This window comes from Chinchilla lanigera, unplaced genomic scaffold, assembly GCF_000276665.1.
Source record: "Chinchilla lanigera isolate Chin_1 unplaced genomic scaffold, ChiLan1.0 scaffold00011, whole genome shotgun sequence".
Classification (NCBI taxonomy): domain Eukaryota; kingdom Metazoa; phylum Chordata; class Mammalia; order Rodentia; family Chinchillidae; genus Chinchilla; species Chinchilla lanigera.
The window spans coordinates 18,572,400-18,593,485 of NW_004955412.1; the positions used below are offsets into that span (position 1 = coordinate 18,572,400).

Here is a 21,086-nt window from a genome sequence, read left to right on the forward strand (position 1 = left end):
TGCTGCTTGTTGTATTGAAGATCGTATTTTTATTTTTAATGTATGTCGTGAGTTTCAGAATGTTTTCTGTCATTCTTTTTCCTAAACATGTGCTTCTTTTTTTCCAAAGCAGTGCAAGAAGTCTTCTGTATAACTGTGTTTTAGCTGTGGTGTAGATTTTGCTCAGCATTCTGTCATCCACAGAGACTATGCCACAAGGATTTTTGTCATTGTATTAGTCTCCTTGGGCTGTCATAACCAGGTGCTACAGACTAGCTGGCTTAAATAACAGAAATATATGTTCTCATAGTTCTGGAGGCTGACAAGCCAGCATCAAGGTTCTGGCCATTTTGTTTTCTAGTGAGGACTCTCTTCCTGGCTTGTAGATGGCTCCTTTCTTACTTTAGTTTCCCCTGTATGTGAACATTCTTGATGTCTCTTTCTCTTACAAGGACACCAAGCCTGTTGGGTTTGGGCCCCACTCCTGTGATCTTGTTTAACCTTAATTACCTCTTTCAAGCCCCTGTGTCCAGGTGTAATCACATTCTGGTTTAGACTTCAGCATAGGAAGTGGAGGGCAGGGTATAGCACAATTCAGTCCATTTTATGTTCATAGCTATTTTTTGTTCAGCCAACATTTATTGAATATCTCCTATGAACCAGAGGGTATGGGCCTGGAGAATAAAAAGTCCTCTAGGTCCTTACTATAGTAGGGAAGAAAGATAAATAAACAGAGAATTACAAAGGGGCTAATGATATTATAATAGTGGTAGTGTGAAAGGGTCTAAAAAAGGCATGTAACCCAGACTGGGTAGAGGGAGCCAGAAAGGATAAGAGGAGCCAGAGGGTAAGACTTCATAACTGAGTCCTGAAGTACAAGAGGGGGATGTGCAGTGCATGAGCCTTGGTTTGTTCCTGGATTAAACAAAGGAGTAAGTAAATAAGCTGTAAGAGACATTTTGAGATACTTTGGAAGTTTTGAATATGGGTTACATATTAGGTAATATTGTAACGCATTTAATACTTCAGGTGTGATAATGGTATTGTGTGTTTAAAGGATGTTCTTGTTCTGAAGGGTATTCAAATTATAGGGGTTAAGAGTCATGATATAAAGTAAATTGGCAAAAAGTGTAAAACCGGTGAAGCTCTATGAAAAGCTTATGTTCATTGTATTGTCCTATTAATTGTTCTGTTGGTTTGAAATTTTCAAAGAAAAGGTCGGGGGAATGGGCGTTGATATAGGGAGGAATTGGCCAGGCCACAAATGGGAGGAAAGACATTTCAGGCAGACAGCCCACAGACGGCAGTGACATAGTCTGAGGGGGAGGTGCAGCAATTAGACCAGCGAAGGTCAGCAAGGCATATATCCTGTTAACACTGGAGACGTTTGGGGTTTTTCCCTCAAAAGTGAGATCTAAAAGATTTTCAGGGGGAAGGGGTTATCAAATGATATGATTTACATTTTAGGTCCATCATGTAGGCGATTGGAAACTGGATTGAAGTAATATAGATGACTGATGAAGAGATTTGTGAGAACCTAGGTGAGTCAGAACTAGGTTAGTTGAGTCATGATGGTCAGAATGTTAGGGGTCGGTGGGGGTGAGAGAAGTGAGTATTTTGTAAGACAGGTGAAGCAGCACTGGCCAATGTGTGTGGATGGAGAAGCCTTAGAGATAACTCCATGTTCTAGGCTTGGAAAGTTGGGAAAATAATGCGGTTCTTTCATAAGGTGCCTTATTTGTCTTAAAGATTTTGAGGGCAACCCATTCTCCTGTCGCTCAGCAGCAATTCCTGTTCCCTGTTCCTTTTCCCAATAAATTTTCCTACTCTTAAAAAAAAAAAAAGATTTTGAAATGACCCAAATTCTATCTTCTTTGCGAAGTCTTCCTTAGTTTTTATCCTGAACAGTTTGTATTCTTTTGTGTTCTCTTAGGCCGCTTAGCTTAGTGCTACCGTATTTATCTGGTAATATTTGAGAAGTATATATTAGATCACTCAATTAGAAATTAAAAGAATTTCACGTTGATATTATATAAAGATAAAGGATAGAGCTTTGCTAAGTGCTTCGTACTATTTGGAGGTAGTCACTTGGGATTTCTTTTTTTTTTTTCTCTGTATTTCTTTTGTATTTTAATACAATTACAAGTTTTAAAGAAGACAACTTGAACTGCCAAAATTTAAGAGATCAATCATTTAATTTAGCCATGTATATGATTTCTTTTCTCCTGGACGTTTGGTGCTTTGTGCTGGAAGTTGTCGTGTTCTAGTGGGGACGCTTTCTAGCTCTAGTGTGCGTCCTGTAAGGCCATTGCTGGCTTGCAAAGGTGAAGCTTTCATGCTCGTACTCTTCCGTGGTTGGACCACTATTAAGCGCCTGCCCCTTGCGGTGGCTTATTAAGATTGACAGCATTGAGGGCTGCTGGTGGACCTGTGCTTCAAAGGACATCATCAAGCTGGGACTGGAGCTCAATGGTGTGCTTGCCTAGCACGCATGAGACCCTGGGTTCCATCCCTGGAACTGCAGAAATCAATGACAAACTGGGCATAGCGGAGCACTCCTGTAACCCCAGCACTTTGGGAGTCTAAGGCAGAAGGATTGGAAATTAGAGCCCAGCCTGGGTAAGTGACTTAGCAAGAACCGGTGTCAAAATATAATAAAAGTGCTGGGGATGTAGCCCAATGCTGAGGGTCCTGGCTTTTGTTCCTAGAACTGAAAATAAAAAATAAAAAAACAGAAACAATACCCATCAAAACTAGAGGATATTAAAAAAAAAAAAAAAAAACTAGAGGATATTATCAGCTGATTTATATTCTCATACTGTAACTTGGGATAAGTAGCATAAAAATTGCAACACTTAAGATTCTTTTTAAGAGCTGGAGATATAGCTCAGTGGCATAAGCACTTGCCTGGCAAGCCTGAGGTCATGAGTTCGATTCCCAGTACCAAAAAAAGATTCTTTTTAAAAGCCTCTGCGCTTACCTGGTGAACCCATAGGATAAGTGGCAGTAAATAGCAGATCCAGAGAGTTAGTGTTAGAAGCATCATTCTGGATGTGGTGTAAAAGTTTGTGCTAAATTAAAATTGACAAGGAGCAAGGTTCATTTTGGAGATTCCTTACTAAATGCAGTTGTACTTCCTGGTATGCTTCAAAGTTCTGATAGTTGCCTAGCAGTCAGCAAACCTAGTGAATGTTCTTAGCTGGAAAGCAGTAATCTAGGCTGTTGCAGCATCGTATATTTTGACCATAGCCTTCAGTCCTTTCCGCTTTCTGTCCCATACCCAGTAAATCTACACTTTGACTACATCAAGATCGCTTTCTTGTTCTGTGACCTCACTCCACTTTCCACCAGTCTGTCAATGCCTTGGAAGCATTCCTTTCCCTAGTCCATTGCTTGAATTACTTGCTCACCAATACTAGCAATTCTCTTGATGCTTCGTCCTTTTCTTTCGTTTTTCTGTAGTGTTCCAGCCCTGCACCAGTTCAGCTACCTGACCACACCCAGGTTGTAGTGTGCTGGAAAGAAGTCACACAACTGTGTGTCTTGGGGCCAGGGTAAATTTATGACTTCTAGCAGCACCTACATCCTAAGGGCTCCCTCCTGTCTTTGTCATTTCTTTACTTATTCTCATCAGGTGATCTTGCCTCTGCACTGAAAAAGAGAAATCATCAGTAAAACTTGCCCTAGTTTCCTATCAACAGATGCATCCATTCTGCCTGTCCTGTGTCTAAACTTACTTTCTGAGAATCCAGTTATTCTTTTTTTTTTTTAACCTGAATCCAACTCAAGACGTTACCCATGCCAGACAGGCATTTGTGCCACCGAGCTATATCCCTGGCCTTTTTTTCTGTCCTTTTGAGACAGAGTCTTGCTGTGTAGTTCAGGCGGCCTTGGGCTCACTTTGTAGCCCAGGCTGGTCTTGAATCCAGTTAGTCTTGATTTTACTGTTTTCCCGTGGGTGCCAACACTGTCTTCTCCGGAGCCTAAAATGAATACTGGGGCCATCCTGAGTACCTTCTTAGCTCTCTGCCACATCCACTTTCACATTTTGTAGGTTCTTTGTTGAATTTTGTTGTTGTTGTTGGTTTTATTTTTTGGTACTAGAGACTGAACCAGCCCCTTCTCAGTGAGCTACATCCCTATCCCTTCTTTTATTTTCTATTATGAAACAGGGTTTTGTTATGTAGCTCAGGTTAGCCTCAAACTGTGTAGCCCAGGTTGGCCTTAAACTCATGATCCACCTGCCTCAGCTTCTGAAGTACTGGGATCACAGGTGTGCATTACCATGCCCAACTTCTATTTTTTGGTAGTGGGGCTTGAATGCCCATGAGTTATACCCTCAGCCCTTTTTATTTTTTTTTATTTTGTGACAGGGTCTTACTAAGTTGCCCAGGCTGGACTCAAACTTGTGATCCTCCTGCCTTAGTCACCCGAGTAGCTGGTAGTATAGACATATGCCACTGTATCCAGCCATCTCATAGATTCTTAACTTGAATTGTCCTTTCTGCCCTCTCTGTCTCTCTCTTAGTTTAGGTTCTTACTGGTTCTGTTTTATTACTGAGGTAGGCTACTAAACTTTTGTCTCTCATCTGCCTCTCTATATTTGTCTGTTCACTTCTGCTGTAGAAATCATTCTGAGACACAAATCCAACACTGTCATTTCCCTGCTTAAAATCTTTTATAGTTCTATACCGTATTAAAGTTTAAACTTCTGGGGCCAGGGATATAGCTCAGCAGCATAAGGGCCTGCCTGGCAAGCTTGAGGTCATGAGTTTGATTCCTGGTACAGAAAAAGAAAACAAAGTAAAAAAAAAAAAAAATAAAGTTTAAACTTATGTCAGTATCAATACAGTGATGGTGAACCTTTTAGAGCTTTCAGTGATAGCAAACAGCCTGTTGCAGCATGCGTGTCATAGGTTTTCCACCACTGAAATCCTTATTTGTGTCTCTCAGTGTACCTTTTATCATTCCCCACACTACCGTGTTCTTTATACCTGACTGCTCTTTGCAGTATTCTGAGTGGAGCAGCTTCCCCTTCTACCCCTTCACACTGACCTAGGAGACTGATGCAGATGACCCTGCAACTCACATAGCACAGCATAGACACCTTTCCACTGTCGCCTCTGCATAGCCATTCATGTTTATTTAATTGCCTCTCTGCCCATTATATTGTTAGCAAGCAGTTGCAATTATCTATTGCTGGGTAAGAGACCACTGTAAACATAGTATCTTAAGACAAAGTTTACTGTTTTTTACAGTTCTTTGGGTAAAATCTCATCTCAGATGGTCTGTTCTGCTGGTAGTGTTTAGTCATTCGTGTGGCTGCACTCAGGTGAGGTGTGGGGCTCCAGCAGCCAAGATGACTTCGTTCTTACTGGTGGGGCTTCCTCATACCTCAGCCTCCTGAGTGCTGGGATTACCGGCGTGTGCCACCATACCCGGCTCACTGCACATTAATTCTGCATATTCTAGAGCTCCACATAAATAGAGTCAGACAGTATGTACTCTTTTGTGTAAGACTTTTTTTGAGGGGAGTGTACCGGATATTGAACTCAGGACTTTGTGCTTGCCAGGCAGGTGTGTACCACTGAGCTATATCCCCGACCCCAAGACTTCTTTTATTGAGCATATTGCTTTTTTTTCTTTTTGAGACAAGGTCTTGCTATATAGTTTAAGCTGGTCTTGAACTCACTGTGTAGTTTAGGCTGACCTCGAACTCACCAAGACCCTTTTGCCTCAGCCTCCTGAGTGCTGGGATTACAGACATGCAGTGCCATGCCTAGCAGTTATAATGCTTTTGATTGTCATCTTGTCCCTTATTTTTAAGTAGTATTCCATTTATTATTATATCATAATTTATCCATGCTCCAGCTGATGGACTTTATCAGTTCCTGTATTTTTACTACTGTGAGTAAAACTGCTGTGAACATTCAAATGCAAGCTTTTAGATGAATGTATTCTTTTATTTCTCTTAAGTAAATTCCAAAGAGAATTTGTTGTATTATAGGGTGAGTTTTTATTTTGTTTCTTTTATTTTTGACATAGGATCTCGGTCTGTAATTCACACTAGCCTTGAACTTACTGTGTAGCCCAACCTGGCCTTCAACTCATGGCAATCATCCTGCCTCAGCCTCCCAAGTGCAGAGATTATAGGCATGTGGCACAACAACCAGCCCAAAGTGTATATTATTATAAGAACTTCCAGAGGACTTCCAACGTGGGTATACCATAGTATACTTTACCAGTAATATATCAATTCTGGTTGCTTCATATCCTTGTCGTTCAAATGATTGCATGGTGTTTTTCATTGTGATTTTAATTTGCATTTCCTTAATAAAGATATTGTCAGTTTTTCTGTGTACTTATTAGCCACTGTGTATCTCTCATTGTGAAGAGTGCGAAGTTTTGACCCCCTCTTTTGTGGGGGTGGGTTTTGGCTTTTTGTTATTGTGTAGAAGTTCTGTATATTTTGTGACTATAAGTTCTTTGTCAGTTCTGTGTTCTACTATAAAGATTTTCTCTCACTGTACCTTTTTAGTTATTTTGGGGGTGTGTCTTGAGGATTGAACCCAGGGTCTTTGCATTGAGTTGTATCCCCAGCCCTAGTATTTATTTGTTCCTGTTTTTTTATTTTTATTTATTTTTATTTTTTTATCTGTCTGTCTATTTATTTTTGGTACCGGGGATTGAACTCAGGACCTTACACTTGGCAGGCAGGCGCTTGTGCTGCTGAGCTATATCCCTGGCCCTTTATCTTTTATTTTGAGACAGGGTCTTGTTAAGTCACAAAATTCCCCTGGCTGGGCTTGATCCTCAGGATCTTCCTTCCTCAGTCTACCACTGTACCCTACTGGCCGTTCATTTTTAATGCATCATTTGATGAACAGAAGTTTTCATTTTAGTGATCATTCATCTAATTTTTCTTTATTTTAATTGTCTCTGACCCAAGATGCCTTTGCTTACCTTGAAGTAACAAAGATGTTCTGTTTTCTCATTGGATCATTTAATTTTGTTGTTATTGTTCTGTTTTGTTTGCGACAGAATCTTGCTATGTTAGTACAGGTTGGCTTTGAACTTGCAGTGATCCTTCTGCCTCAGCCTCCTCAATGCTGGGATTATAGACCTATATCACCATTGTCCAGCATGGATCATTTAATTTTAGCTTTGTATTTTTTTTTTTTTTTAATTTTTTTTGGTTTTTCTCCGGTACTGGAAATGGAACTCACGACCTTGTGCTTGCCAGGCAGGCGCTTTGCCGCTGAGCTAAATCCCCAGCCCTTAATTTTAGCTTTTTATATTTATGTCTTTGATCCATCTCAGATTAATTTTTGTGTATGCTGAAAAATAGTTCATTTTTTTTCCCATGTGCATATGCATTTGTTCAGCACCATTTGTTAGGAAATCTTTCTCTCCCCAGTGGATTGCTTGACATCTTGGCCAAACACCAAATGACAAGATGAATCATTTGTATAGTGGATCTATTTCTGAATACAACTCTGTTACGTTGGTATATCTACCTGTCTTCATGCCAAATCACACTATAGTGGTTTTTTGTTTGTTTGTTTGTTTGTTTGTTTTTTGAGACAGAGTCTTGCTGTGCAGCTCAGGCTGGCCTTGAGCTCACTTGGTAGCCCAGGTAGGCCTCGAACTCTCAATGATCCTCTTGCCTCAGCCTCCTGAGTGCTGGGATTACAGACATGCACCACCACGCCTGGCACTATAGTGATTATTATAGCTTTGTAGTAAATCACAAAGTCAGATAATGCAAGATTTTCTTTTTTTCAAGATTGCTTTGGATAACCTAGGTCCTTTTAGTTCTGTGTGTATTTCCTTAAATCTGTCAACTTGGAGAAGATGGACTTCTTAATGGACTTCTTAACAATATTGAGTTTTGTAGTTCACAAATATAATCTTTTTGATGAACATTTTATAATTATCAGTATACAAGTCTTGCTTATCTTTATTTGTGATGGTATTTTTTTAATTTTTTGGTGCTGGAAATCAAACTCAGGACCTTATGCTTGCCAGGCAGGCGCTTATACCACTGAGCTATATACCCGGCCCTGTGATGGTATCTTGATATGTTGCCCAGGCAGAGTTTGAACTGAGCTTAAGTGAACCTCCCCTCTTGCCTCCCAACGAATGGGATCACATAAAAGTGTGCACTACCGTACCTGACTATTTTTTCTTTCTTTTCCCCAAGATGAACATTTAAAATGGTTTTACTTTCCTGTTCACAGTGACAAAGCACTTTTATTTTACATACTGTCAGCTGAACAATATGTATTATCTATAGTACTGCATGACAAAAATAAAACTATTTGCTCAATACATTGAGTATTTGGCAAGCTCTTTGACAGTTTACTTATTTATTTTTTGAGACAGAGTCTTACTGTGTAGTTCAGGCTGGCTTTGAACTAATTGTGTAGTCCAGACTTGACTTCAAACTCCCAGTGATCCTTTTGCCTCAGTCTCCTGAGTGCTAGGATTACAGGTGTGCACCACCATCCCTGGCTTCCTTGACAGTTTAAAACTACATAAACTGAAAATTTAGAGCTAGCTTACAAATAAGTTTTTGCGTTGTTTTATTACTCTACATGTAACGATTTTAGGCTGTATGCTTCTTAACTAGTTTTAACACATTCATGATGGGGCTGTGATTTGTAGTGTCCCTGCCACGTGACTCCGAACCACTGGTAGTAACCTGTATGACTGTCCCATTGCGTGGTATGGGAGAGTCTCATTGGGTGGTACAGGCCACCCCAAGGGACAGTTGTGAGTACCACCAGTTGTATAAGCCACTTAATGGGACAGTCTTGCATATAGTACTGGTGGATCAAGCCAGCAGGAATATGTTAGTGCTTACTATCAAATCTTTCATACAGTTGTCTCCCTACCCTTTAGTTATTTTTGTGTTCTCTTTTGGTTGTGGTCAGTCATTGAGCAGATTTTTCAGAGAAGGTTCTTTGTTGATACACTTTCTTCATCCTTTGGTACCTAAGAATGTCTTCCAGTTGTCATCATACAGAAATAATAATTTGGCATATGATTCTGGCTTAAATTATTTTCCCTTAAAACTCTGTTGGTATTATTCCATTGTCTTCTGGTATTTAGAATTGTAAGAGAAAAAAATCTGAGAGGTCAGCCTGACTTTTGAACCTCTGTAGGTAACCTGATTTTTCTGTCTGGGTATATTACTTGTAACACTTTTATCTTTGAAATTTAAAAAAAAAAAATCACTATATAGAGTATGTTTAGGTATTGCTTTTTCTTCATTAAATTTGAATGGTACCCCTAGAGTCCTTTTCATGTGTAGGCCTTCTTTTTTCTTTAATTTTGGCAGGTTTTCTTGAATTAGTTTCTTAGTTACTGTTTCAGCTTCATTTGCTTTGTCCTTAGTTTCAGGGGTTCCGTAGTAAGTCGATTATGTCTTCTGGACCAGCCTTCTGCATCTCTCACTGTCTGCTCTTTTCATGTCTTGACTCCTGTGCCTTTTTCTTAGCATTCTTTGAGAATTTCTCTTGTGTTTTGTATTACTTCAGTACTTTTATTTTGTGAGCAATTCCACTTACATATTTGTAGTAACTCCTAGAGTTTAAAAAGTCTTCCACTTGCTCTAACACTATCTACCTTATCTCTCTTTAATGCCTTCTATTTTAAGAATTTTCTAACTCTTCTGTGAAGATGGATAGATCCATTTCAAGAAGAGGCATTTTTTGATTACTTAACTCTGTTCCTTTCTTCTGAACTATAGTAGCAACCTTTTCAGCAGCTCTCTTTTAGCATTGAGGTCTGAAATTTAAAGGCAGCTTTCCTAAGCTGGCCATCTTTCTTTAAATTTATTCTTAAATATTTTCTGTTCTTTGATAAAAGAAATAAAAAAATATTTCAGCTTTCCAGTTCTTTGCTGTTGGTATGTAAAAATATAACTTATTTTTATATGTTAGTTTTATATCTGCTACTTTGCCAAATTCATGTATTAGTTATTTTGTAGATTCTGTAAGATTTTCAACATAAACAATCATGGCATATGTGTATATTGTTTTATTTCTTCTTTCAAACTCCTAAACCTTTATTTCTTACAAATGTTGCATTGGCTCTGACCTCCAGTACAGTGTTGAGTGGAAGTGGTACAATAGACATCCTGCCTTGTTTCTGGTCTTAGGGGAAAAGGTTTAACCCCTATATGGTTTTTGCTTGTTTGTTTATTTATTTGTTTTTGGTTTTTTTCTTTTCTCATTCTTTTATTTTTTTAAATTACTTTTTAAAATTTTATTTTAAAGAAAAAAAATAAAATTTCAAAACAAGATAATAGGAGAGTAACAATGGTTAACACATTGCATATTGTTATCTTTAAATTAGTTACTGAGTACAAGATAGAGGCGGCATTTAACTATCCAAATAATATTAGCACAAACCTTTCTTCTCAGTGAACTAAGAGAAATGAGTAATATAAGTATCTTCACTATCTTGTGTGTGTGTGTATATCTATCTATAAATTTTTTTGTTTTTTAAACAGGGTCTCATTATGTAGCCCAGGCTGGCCTTAAACTTGCTATGTAGCCCGTCTTGAACTCATGATCCTGCTGCCTCAGCCTCCTGAGTGGTGGGATTACATGAGCGATAGGGTTTTTGTAGATAGCCATAAAATTGAGGAAGTTCCTTTCTGTTTCTAATTTTGCGAGAGTTCTTAATGTGAAAGGGCACTTGACTTTATCTGAGTCTTCTCTGAATCTATTACAACTATCAAATAGTTTTTAATAGGGTGACTTATATTTATTTGTTTATTTATTTATTTATGTCTTTTTGAGACAGAGTCTCGCTATGCAGTTCAGACTGGCCTTGAGCTCACTTTGTAGCCCAGGCTGGTCTCGAACTTGCAATGATCCTCCTCCCTCAGCCTCCTGAGTGCTGGGATTACAGGTGTGAGCCACCACACCTGGCTTTAGTTTTGGATATTAGACTAGCCTTTCATTTCTAGAAAAACCCAATATGAATAAGATACATTGCTGTTTCTCTATATGATACTGAATTCAGTTTACTAATATTTCCTTAAGGATTTTTATCATAGAACATTGTTGTATTTTTTTTATATTTTATAAAATTTGATCCTGTGATTTGCTTAAGGAGTGATGTAAAAGTTACTAAGTTACAGTCTTTTTTCTTTTTCCTGTTAATTCTTCCATCTTAAAGTTGTGTTGTTAGATACATATCCATTTATGATTTTTATTGTAGGGGAGGGAAAAATGATTTTGCTCTACCTTTGTAGTTCTTTGGCTGGGCTATGAATTAAATTGACATGAGACATTAACATGAGGAAAAAAGCCATTTTAGCTTTATGGATAAGCCTATGAGTCTGACAAAAAATATGAGACTCAGAGGGCCAGATTATTGAAGCCTTTGCTGAATCCTGAGCCTCAGAAAGGAACAGGGTTTGAGCCTTTTAAGGGATGGCAGAGAGAAAGTTTGAAATGGTCAGGGGAAGAAATACATGATGATGTTTTTATGCAGGTAAAAGTCTCCTAGGGTTGGGAGAGTTGGCACACACCTGTAATCCCAGCTGTTCAGGTGATGGAGGCAAGAGGATCACAAGTTTGAGGTCAGCCTGGGCAAGCTAATGAGACCCTGTGGCAAAAATAAAATATGGAAAGGGCTGGGATGTAGTTCAGTGGTAGAGTGCTCGCCTAGTATATGCAAGGGCCTGGGTTCAACCCTCAATACTGCAGCAAAACAAAACGCTCTCAGTATTAAAGTTATTTTTGAGCAGACCTCTTCTTGGTAGAGATACTTCTATTAATGAAAATTTCCTATACAAAAAAGGGATTTTTTTTTTCAGAGCTATTCCTGTGTCTACAGTTCCTCAAAATAACCAGCATGATAGTAGGGGATAGTTCAGTGGTAGAGCACTTGCTTAGCATGTGGGAGGCTCTGGGTTCAACCCCTCAGGCCACAAAACAACCAAAAATCTCAGCTTGAAATAATTGCTATGCAAAGAAATATATTTAGGGGTGGCATGTGCTGATTTCTATGCTGGGTACTCATCTGTATCCCCAGCCCAGACCATAGAACTGAGTTTAGCTTTGTATATTCACTGTCTTCTGAGCGACCTCCAGCATTTCCTTAGCTTGTGCCCTTTGGCTTTTGCACATACTGTTTGTTGCCTAGAGTATACTTTTTTCCTTTGTTCACTTGGCAGACTACTAGATTGTGCGTGTCTTGGGAACAGGAACTGGGCATATTTATATCGCAGATTTTAGGATACCTAGCAAGCACTTAGGCTAGTCAGTAGATGTTGAATTAAATTGGATTAAGGAGAAATTCATCCCAGTTTAATTTTTCTGCTTCTGTCTGAGCTCATTCATCCTATATGGGTTTGTATTACATTCATTTTTAAGAGAAAATAATTTCATAACCTGCCTCAAATTCAGGAACTATATACTATGGGTGCTGCAGGCAACCTCTGTATAGTTAGCTCTCCACAGTGTTATTTTTTTTTGTTGTTTGTTTGTTTGTTTTTGGTTTTTCTCTGGTTCCGGGAACTGAACTCACGACCTTGCGCTTGCCAGGCAGGCGCTTTGCCACTGAGCTAAATCCCCAGCCCCCCACAGTGTTATTTTTTGATGTATTTTCTTTGGCCGTGCCTAGTGTGTCCTGTACTGTGAAAGGAGGGCCTTTGGGCTGAGGGGTCAACAGATCTCAGTCCTGTCTGTCACTGCTGGGAGTACTGTATGGGATGCTTAGCATCCACTTCTGTCAGTGTCGCCCTGGTTTCCACCACTGCTCTGGTGTAAAAAACGTTCATTGTCTTTAGTTTCTCTGAAGAAAGATGTACTAATATCCACATGATTACTAACCTCGATGAAGGTCTTACTGTATACTAGAGACTGTTCTTGATGTTCCTTTAATCTGTATAACATCTCTGTAAGAACTAAATTTTTTTTTCTTTTTTTTACTCTACTGAAGAGGGGACCGAGCCTTTGGTCCAATCACTGAGCTACATCCTCAGCCCTTTTAAAATTTTGAGACAGGGTCTTACTAAGTTTCTAAATTTTATGAGCTGGGCTCAAACTTGAAATCCTCCTGCCCTAGCCTTCCAGAGTACTAGAATTACAGGCTTGTGCTACCAGTCCTGGCTAAAAGTTAGATTCTTTTACCCCGCCCCCGCCACTTTTTTTTTTTTTTTCCCCTTTTTTTTCTCCTGTGCTGGGGGCTGCACTCAGGGCCTTACAACTGCTTTACCGTTGAGCTATAACCTCAGCCCCTCCCCTCCATGTTTAGTGACATGAGGCACAGAAAGGCTGATTTGTCTAAGGTTGTATGGAGTGATAGGGCCAGGATTTGAATTTAGAGTGGTTTGGTTCCAGACTGCTCTTAGCTAGTTTAGCTTCTTTTCCAGTCTAAATACATCACTTTGGTCATGTACCTATTAATGACCCATGCGCAGATGCTCATTATAACATTATTTGTAATTGTGAAATTGAAAATAATTTAAATAATAATGGTAGATCTGTATAATAGTCATTAAAATCACATATTTTGAAGAATAGTTGATGAAATGGAAAAGCACAGTATGTTGTAAAATAAGATATGTATATGTTACACTTATATAATATGCAGATATTTTAAAAGTCCAGAAACAGGTACTTTAGTGATTCTTTATGAGTAGCATGATTGTGAGAAATTGAGTTGGGTGTTTTTTTTTAGTTTTTTTTAATCTTTAATAAAAAATAGTATTTGTTGGATACTTCCAACTAAGTACCATGTCAGATTCTTACCTGTATTTTCTCAAGTAACTCATCAATCCTGTGATGTGGTTGCTACTTACGTTTCTGATGAAGAAACTGACCTGGGAAGATTAAGTAACTTGTGTAGGGTATACAACTATATGTGGAAAAGTTGGGAACTCTGTATTAGACTTTGTTTTGTTTTCTAAGCTTTTTGTAATTCGTATAGTTTACATGACCAAAAATAAACTTCATTAAAAAATTATGCAAACCTATTGAGACCTACAATAAGTCAGAATTATACAGTGTGATAGAATTTGCTCATTTGACCCACTGGTTCCGTAAAGTAGCTATATAAAATAACAGATGCAGGGGACCTGAAAGAAATTAGACTGTGTATGTGTGTATGCGCACGTTTTTTTTATTGGCAATTGATCTCAGGCCTTGCCAGTACTAGGCAGCACCTACTCAACCATGAGCTATTACCCTAGCCCATTTTATTTTATTTTATTTTGTGGCACTGGGAATCAAACTCAGGACCTTGCGCTTGCCAGGCAGGAGCTTGTGCCACTGAGCTATACCCATTTTTATTTTTATTGTGAGATAGGGTCTCACTGAATTGCCCAGCCTGACTGTGAACTCAAGATTCTTTTCTCTCGGCCTCTTAAATAGGTGGGATTACAGGTTTGTGCAACCATGCCTACTTTAGACCAAAGTTAAATATACCCAGTGTGTTTATTTTGCTAAGGATTTTTTTTTTTTTTTTTAGAGAGGGTCCTGCTGTGTAGTTCAGGGTGGCCTTGAATTCACTATATAGTCCAGGTTAACCCTGAAAGCCTGGCAGTCCTCCTATCTCAGCCTCCCAACTGCTGGGAGTGTACAGGCATGTGTCACCATATCCAGCCAAGGATTTTTTTGAGACCATCTACTATGGGCAGTTTTTTTTTTTAACTCTGCTTTGTAACTTAGTAATATATTTTAGTGAGGTAGAAATCTGATGCTTATGATATAGGGTAGTCAGCATATGATGAGGCTGAGTATTTTCATAACTGTTTAAGAACTCCTTAACTATTTAGTTGTGGTAGTTAGTAATTCATTTTGTCTTCTTGGATAGCAGTGAGGCAAATATGACTAGAGTGCCCAGAGAAATAAGATTTTCTATGTGTGAATATGTAGAATTCTCCGTTGCCATAAGAAGTTGGATTTTGTTATTTGAGACAGGGCCTCACTCTGTAGCCCAGACTGGCCTCAGCTCGCAGTGGTCCTCCTGCCTAACCCTCCGCAGTACTGGGATTACAGGCCTGTGGCGCCGCTCCTGGCAAGATTTTCTAATACAAGTGTGTTTGTAGTTGACAATCTGTGTGAAAGTCAGAAGCTGATTGAGCCTCTGTAATCTTCAAGGATAGCATCTATCACAGAATGCAACTGTCTGGCATATTTTCCTGTAATTATTGCATCGTCAAAGAGTGAGTGTAAGGTCGGTGGATTATTGATGGATTCTGGGATGGATTTCACATCTTACACCAAGGTGATTCTGACTTCTTGAACGTCTTGAAACTTGAGGGATATATGTTTTAGCAGGAAAACACAGCCACCTATAAACCTCTGTCTAAAGAACTACTAGAGAATTGTGTCTCTGACAAGAAGTTAATTTGGGGAAAATACATGGAAATTAAAGAAGAAAATGCTCACCTACTCAAATCTGTTAGGTGAATAGACCTTGTGAGTAGCGGGCACACTCACACCCACTCCCACTATCTATGTGAGAGCAGAGGTGTGTGTAGAGGTGTGTGTAGAATTGGGTGAAAACAAAGTATGTAAGGGGAAGTAGCCTCAGAAACTTCTGTTAATGAATTGCTCCCTTTTCAAATATGTATGTAAGGTTACTAAATATGGAAGGGGAATAAAATTGTTTTACTAAAGAGAAAAGGGGATCCTTAAGATATAACTCTTCTCAAGCTATTCCTTTTTTTAAAATCTTTGTAAAGTCTGGTAAAAATAATTTTAACATTTTAATACCGTTCTATCCAGTGATATGGGTAATCACTTCTTTGAGCTATAAAGCTTACTGTAATCAAGTGTAATATAAAGAAATTCTAGCTGGGTGTGGTGGCACACACCTGTAATCCCAGCACTCGGGAGGCTGAGGCAGGAGGATTGCTGGAAGTTCGAGGCCAGCCTGGGCTACAAAGAGTTCAAGGCCAGCCTGAACTGCATAGTGAAACCCTGTCTCAAAAGACCAAAAAAAAAGGAAATTCTTTTGCTGGCTCTGTTCCAGAATGTCCCAGTTTTAGCACAGAAAACTCCATATTCTAGCAACTAGTACTAGTCACACTGGAACAGTTGGTTGTCTTTATCCTGAGTGTGAAGATTATACTGTAAAAAAGGGAATTGAGGGCAGGGAGTGGGTAAGAAAGGAGTAAACTGAAGAAAATGAGAAATTCTGAGGTAGAAAGAGAATATATTTGCCTTTGCAGAACGTTTACTATAGCTAAAAGAAAATGTGTGCTTTTTTTTTTTTTTTTTTTTGGTCTTTTTGAGACGGTCTTACTATGCAGTTCAGGCTGATCCTTCAGCTCACTTTGTAGCCCAGGCTGGCCTCAAACTCACAAGGATCCTCCTGCCTCAGCCTCCCGAGTGCTGGGATTACAGACGTGTGCCACCATGCCCGGCAGTATATGTGTGCTTGATTGCTGCATTAGAGAGGAATGTTAAGTGGCACACTGTGTTTGGATGTATAGTCTTTAGTACTCATACGCAAAGACAAAGTGGGGAAAAAGAGGAATGCCATAAAGGTGTTGAGACCCCCTGAACATAGAACATTCTACCTCCAGTGGAGGGTTTTGGTTCTGAGAGACCCTGTTCTGCCTGCTCTAGGTAACAGTACTTCAACAAGTGGGGATGTGGACATTTTTTCCTTGAAATATAGGACTTTTATGGGATTGCAGACCATGCTATAGTACATTATCTATGTCTGTAGTCAGTACTGAGTGTGAGGCGTTCTGTAGCATACCTGGCAGATCAATTTTGAGTTTCCTTTTGCCTTGGTGTTTTTCAACAGGCTTACCTCTCCTACCTTAGTCTTGTTCTTGTATTTATATATTCATTTATTTATTACTCTTATTATTTTTTAATCTTACAGAGAAGTGTGGGAAATGGAACTGGATAGACTCAAGAATCAGGATGGTGAAATAAATCGGAACATTATGGAAGAGACAGAGCGAGCCTGGAAGGCAGAGGTGAGAACAGCTAACACCTTGAAACCTTTAGTTCGGGGCTTCTAGATGGTGCATACTTTTGGTATAGTATTAGAAGAGCCACGCACATTTGTTTTAACTATCCAGAGATAGCTTTGTATATGGAAAATTAATAAGACATTTGTGTGTGTGCACGCCATTTCCTTAGATCTTATCACTAGAGAGCCGGAAAGAGTTGCTAGTGTTGAAACTAGAAGAAGCAGAAAAAGAAGCAGAACTGCACCTTACTTACCTCAAGTAAGTTCCTTGCCATTTTAAGTTGTAGTGACATGTGTATATATACCAATTCTCTAAGATGAATGTAATTATTATGTATCACAAACACACACTAATAGGAAAAAACCTAAAAAGGGCAGGAAGTATAGTTCAGTGTGAAGGCCCTGGATTTGATGCTAAGTTTAAAAAAAAAAAAAAAAAAAGATTTAGGCCAGGCATGTTGGTACACACCTTAATCCCAGCACTCAGGAGACTGAAGCAGGAGAATCACTGCATGTTTAAGACTACTCTGGGCTGTGTAGTGAGTTCAAGGCCAGTCTGAACTATATAGTGAGACCCTGTCTCAAAAAAAAAAAAGATATGGTGACCCAGTAGTTTACTTGTGTGTTTTAGGTTTTTGAAACTAGGCCAGCACATCTTGTACTTACTCTGTCTTTATAGGAATTTTTTTTTTTTTTTTTGAGTTCCGGGAATCGTACTCAGGACCTCACCAGGCAGGTGCTGCGCCACTGAGCTAAGCCCTTGGCCCCTGTAGGAATATTAAAGCTGTGTTAGTGCAGCAGTAAATGCTCAGTGAGGTTTTTTTTTCTGTTGTAACTTCCTCACTCTTACTGCTTCCCTTCTATAGTTTTTTTTGTTTTGGTTTGTTTTTGTTTTTGTTTTTGTTTTTGTCCAGTACCAGGAACCGAACTCACAACCTTTCGCTTGCCAGGCAGGCGCTTTGCCGCTGAGCTAAATCCCCAGCCCCCTCCCTTCTATAGTTTTAAAGTTTTGTACTTCTTTTATTTTTTCCACTGAATGAATGACATCTGTTAAACTGTCAAAGCATAACAAAGGTCTTTGGAGATTTTTTTTCCAATATGGTCATCTTTCTGCGTTTTGTCATGGGATTTGGAGGACCCCGTGGCATTATTTTAGACAGGCAAGATTGCTGTCATTCTCAGGTACTTGGCTTAAAAGATAATACAATCAAAATTAGGCAAATGACACTCTTGAGCTTCTTTACACCTGCTCAAGACCCATTGCTGAGCTGCTGTTTTGCTATCTTAGACAGTTAGGAATTGGGCTTTTTTTTTTAATTCTGTAAATGCTTGTTGGTTTCTTGAAAGGTCAACTCCTCCAACATTGGAGACAGTTCGTTCCAAACAGGAGTGGGAGACGAGACTGAATGGAGTTCGGATGATGAAAAAGAACGTCCGGGTAAGCTTGCTACCCCAGTAGGTGCAGTCATTCAGTTGTGCTTAACACTGTGACAGGAAGAAGGTAACCTGCTGTGTGTGCCCTTAAGACCTGTCCCACTGCTCGATTTTCCTGAGAATGGGTGATGTACTTTCTCCAGAGGCTCACTTAACTAGTAGTAAAAGATTATCTTGTTTTTTTCTTTTTTCCAGGACCAATTTAATAGTCATATCCAGCTAGTGAGGAATGGAGCCAAGCTGAGCAGCCTTCCTCAAATCCCTACCCCCACTTTGCCTCCACCCCCCTCAGAGGTAAGGGCTGGGTTTGGGGAAACCACCCCATTCTGTGTTGTGACATAGTCAGAATCTTTTTTTTTTTTTTTTTTGCGGTACCAGGGATCGAACTCAGGACCTTGCGCTTGCCAGGCAGGCACTTATGCCACGGAGCTATATCCCCAGCCCCACATAGTCAGAATCTTGTATTTGTCATTTTTATGAACGTATTGGGACCATTCCTATTTAAGGCAAGAGTTGCTCACTGATGTCTGCTTCAGTTTTCTAAATGGTCTTCCTTTCTCTCTTGTCCTTTACTGCTTACCCTCTACAGACAGACTTCATGCTTCAAGTGTTTCAGCCCAGTCCCTCTCTGGCTCCTCGGATGCCCTTCTCCATTGGGCAGGTCACAATGCCCATGGTGATGCCCAGTGCAGATCCTCGTTCCTTGTCTTTCCCAATCCTGAACCCTGCCCTTTCTCAGTCCAGCCAGCCTTCCCCACCCCTTCCTGGCTCCCATGGGAGAAATAGCCCTGGCTTGGGTTCCCTTGTTGGCCCCCATAGTCCACACATGTCTCCTGCTGCCTCCATCCCGCCTCCCCCAGGCTTGGGTGGTATTAAGGCTTCTACTGAAACTCCCCGGCCCCAACCAGTAGACAAACTGGAGAAGATCCTGGAGAAGCTGCTGACTCGGTTCCCACAGTGCAATAAGTAGGTATCTTTCAGGATCAACTAAAACATCTTTCTCAGAGCAGTGCTTCTGGTTTGAAATAGGGGCGGTTTCATGGGTGTTCCCCAAGATTATAGCGTAGATTCTCTATTAACACTTTCCTTTCTTAGGGCTCAGATGACCAACATTCTTCAGCAAATCAAGATAGCACGTACCACCATGGCCGGCCTGACCATGGAGGAACTGATCCAGTTGGTAGCCGCACGACTGGCCGAGCAAGAGCGGGTGGCAGCAAGCACTCAGGTAAGAGGAGTGGGAAGGCTTCAGGCTTACTGAGGGGTGGAAGAAGAGGCAGACTTCAGAAGAATTGTGGGTAAGAAAACACATGATAACCACAGATACCCAGTCTACTTTTCTGCTTTGCTATACTGGGAAGTTAATGATTTCTTTTTCCTAAATGCTGTGTTACACTCTTTTCCCTTACTCTGAAAATTTTTTCTGCCCTTAGCCACTTGGTCGGATCCGGGCCTTGTACCCTGCTCCACTGGCCCAAATCAGTACCCCAATGTTCTTGCCTTCTGCTCAAGTTTCATATCCTGGAAGGTCTTCACATGTAAGATTCTTTTTCTCTTAATACTGGGACTTGGGGAAACTGAGGGTGTGGAGTGAGTGGGTTTTCAGGTGACATGAATGAAGAAAACATCATCCTGTCAGCTGCATTGTTTGCAGCCTTAGTGGGAATATGCGTATACTTTTGGCAAGAATCTGTCTCTGGGCTTTTATTTCTTCTGGTGTAAAATCATTATGCTACTGGAAATAATAGAAGGGCCAGGGGCGTAAGAGGCAAAATGACCCAGAGGTTCTGTACTGTGTGACTATGCTTTTTCTGTTCTGCAGGCTCCAGCCACTTGCAAGCTGTGTCTTATGTGCCAGAAACTTGTTCAGCCCAGTGAGCTGCATCCAATGGCTTGTTCTCATGTGTTGCACAAGGAGGTGGGTGCTGCATACCTTCCTCATTTGCTACTCTTCTTTACGGCAGGGATAAGTTTTCTTGAATATTTTATTGGGTTGATGCTAATCATTAATATCTAACCATAAGGTTTTCAGTAAACTGTGACTTGAACATCAGCAGAATTCAGAATACTGCAGTGAGGATCTCCCTGCTTCTTTTTATCCCCTTCCTTTCAAAGAACTGGGTAAGCAGTTCATACTAGAGCATTGTAAGTCACTTTCTTAGAAAATTGACAGTAAGAAGTAATCCTGTATTTCAATCATTTCTTCCAATGTAGCATTGTCAAGAGATGTGGCTTAGATGAGAGAAATAGAATAGGGAGCCTGAAGGTGAGATTAGTAACTCCACTAACAGACTAGCCTGAAGGACTGCCTAGGAGGGATTATCTCCACTGACTCACAAGTCATTCCTGTTCTCCTTGTTACTGTGCAGAGGTAAGCCTCTCAGCAGCAGGGTTCTTTCATAGCTATTCAGTTTGTTCATTTTGTTTTTCCATGAGTTAGAAACTGAATTGATAACTAATTTTTTTTTAAACAAGAAAAAAATCAAGCTGGGTGTGGTGGTGCACGCCTGTAATCCCAGTGCTCAGGAGGCTGAGGCAGGACGATTGCTATGAGTTTGAGGCCAGCTTGGGCTACAAAGTAAGTTCAAGGCCAGCCTGGACTGCATAGCAAAACCCTGTCTCAAAAAAGAAAAAAAGAAAAGAAAAGAAAAAGTCCTGAATAAGATTTGAAGGTGATGAGCATTAGGTGGAAACTCATCTCAGGTCAAATGGAT

The 21,086-nt window shown here is 39.9% G+C and overlaps 1 protein-coding gene across 1 annotated transcript in view; it reads left to right on the forward strand.

Moving 5' to 3' along the window:
• The window catches only part of Rnf214 (ring finger protein 214), a gene marked incomplete at its 5' end in the record, with an annotated part of 38,461 nt that overhangs the window by 16,519 nt on the left and 856 nt on the right, over window positions 1–21,086 (forward strand). Inside the window, 8 exon segments of the mRNA XM_013511026.1 lie at window positions 16,846–16,942; window positions 17,109–17,197; window positions 18,286–18,376; window positions 18,568–18,666; window positions 18,962–19,338; window positions 19,468–19,600; window positions 19,806–19,910; window positions 20,195–20,290. Coding sequence (XP_013366480.1) covers window positions 16,846–16,942; window positions 17,109–17,197; window positions 18,286–18,376; window positions 18,568–18,666; window positions 18,962–19,338; window positions 19,468–19,600; window positions 19,806–19,910; window positions 20,195–20,290 — 1,087 coding nt within the window.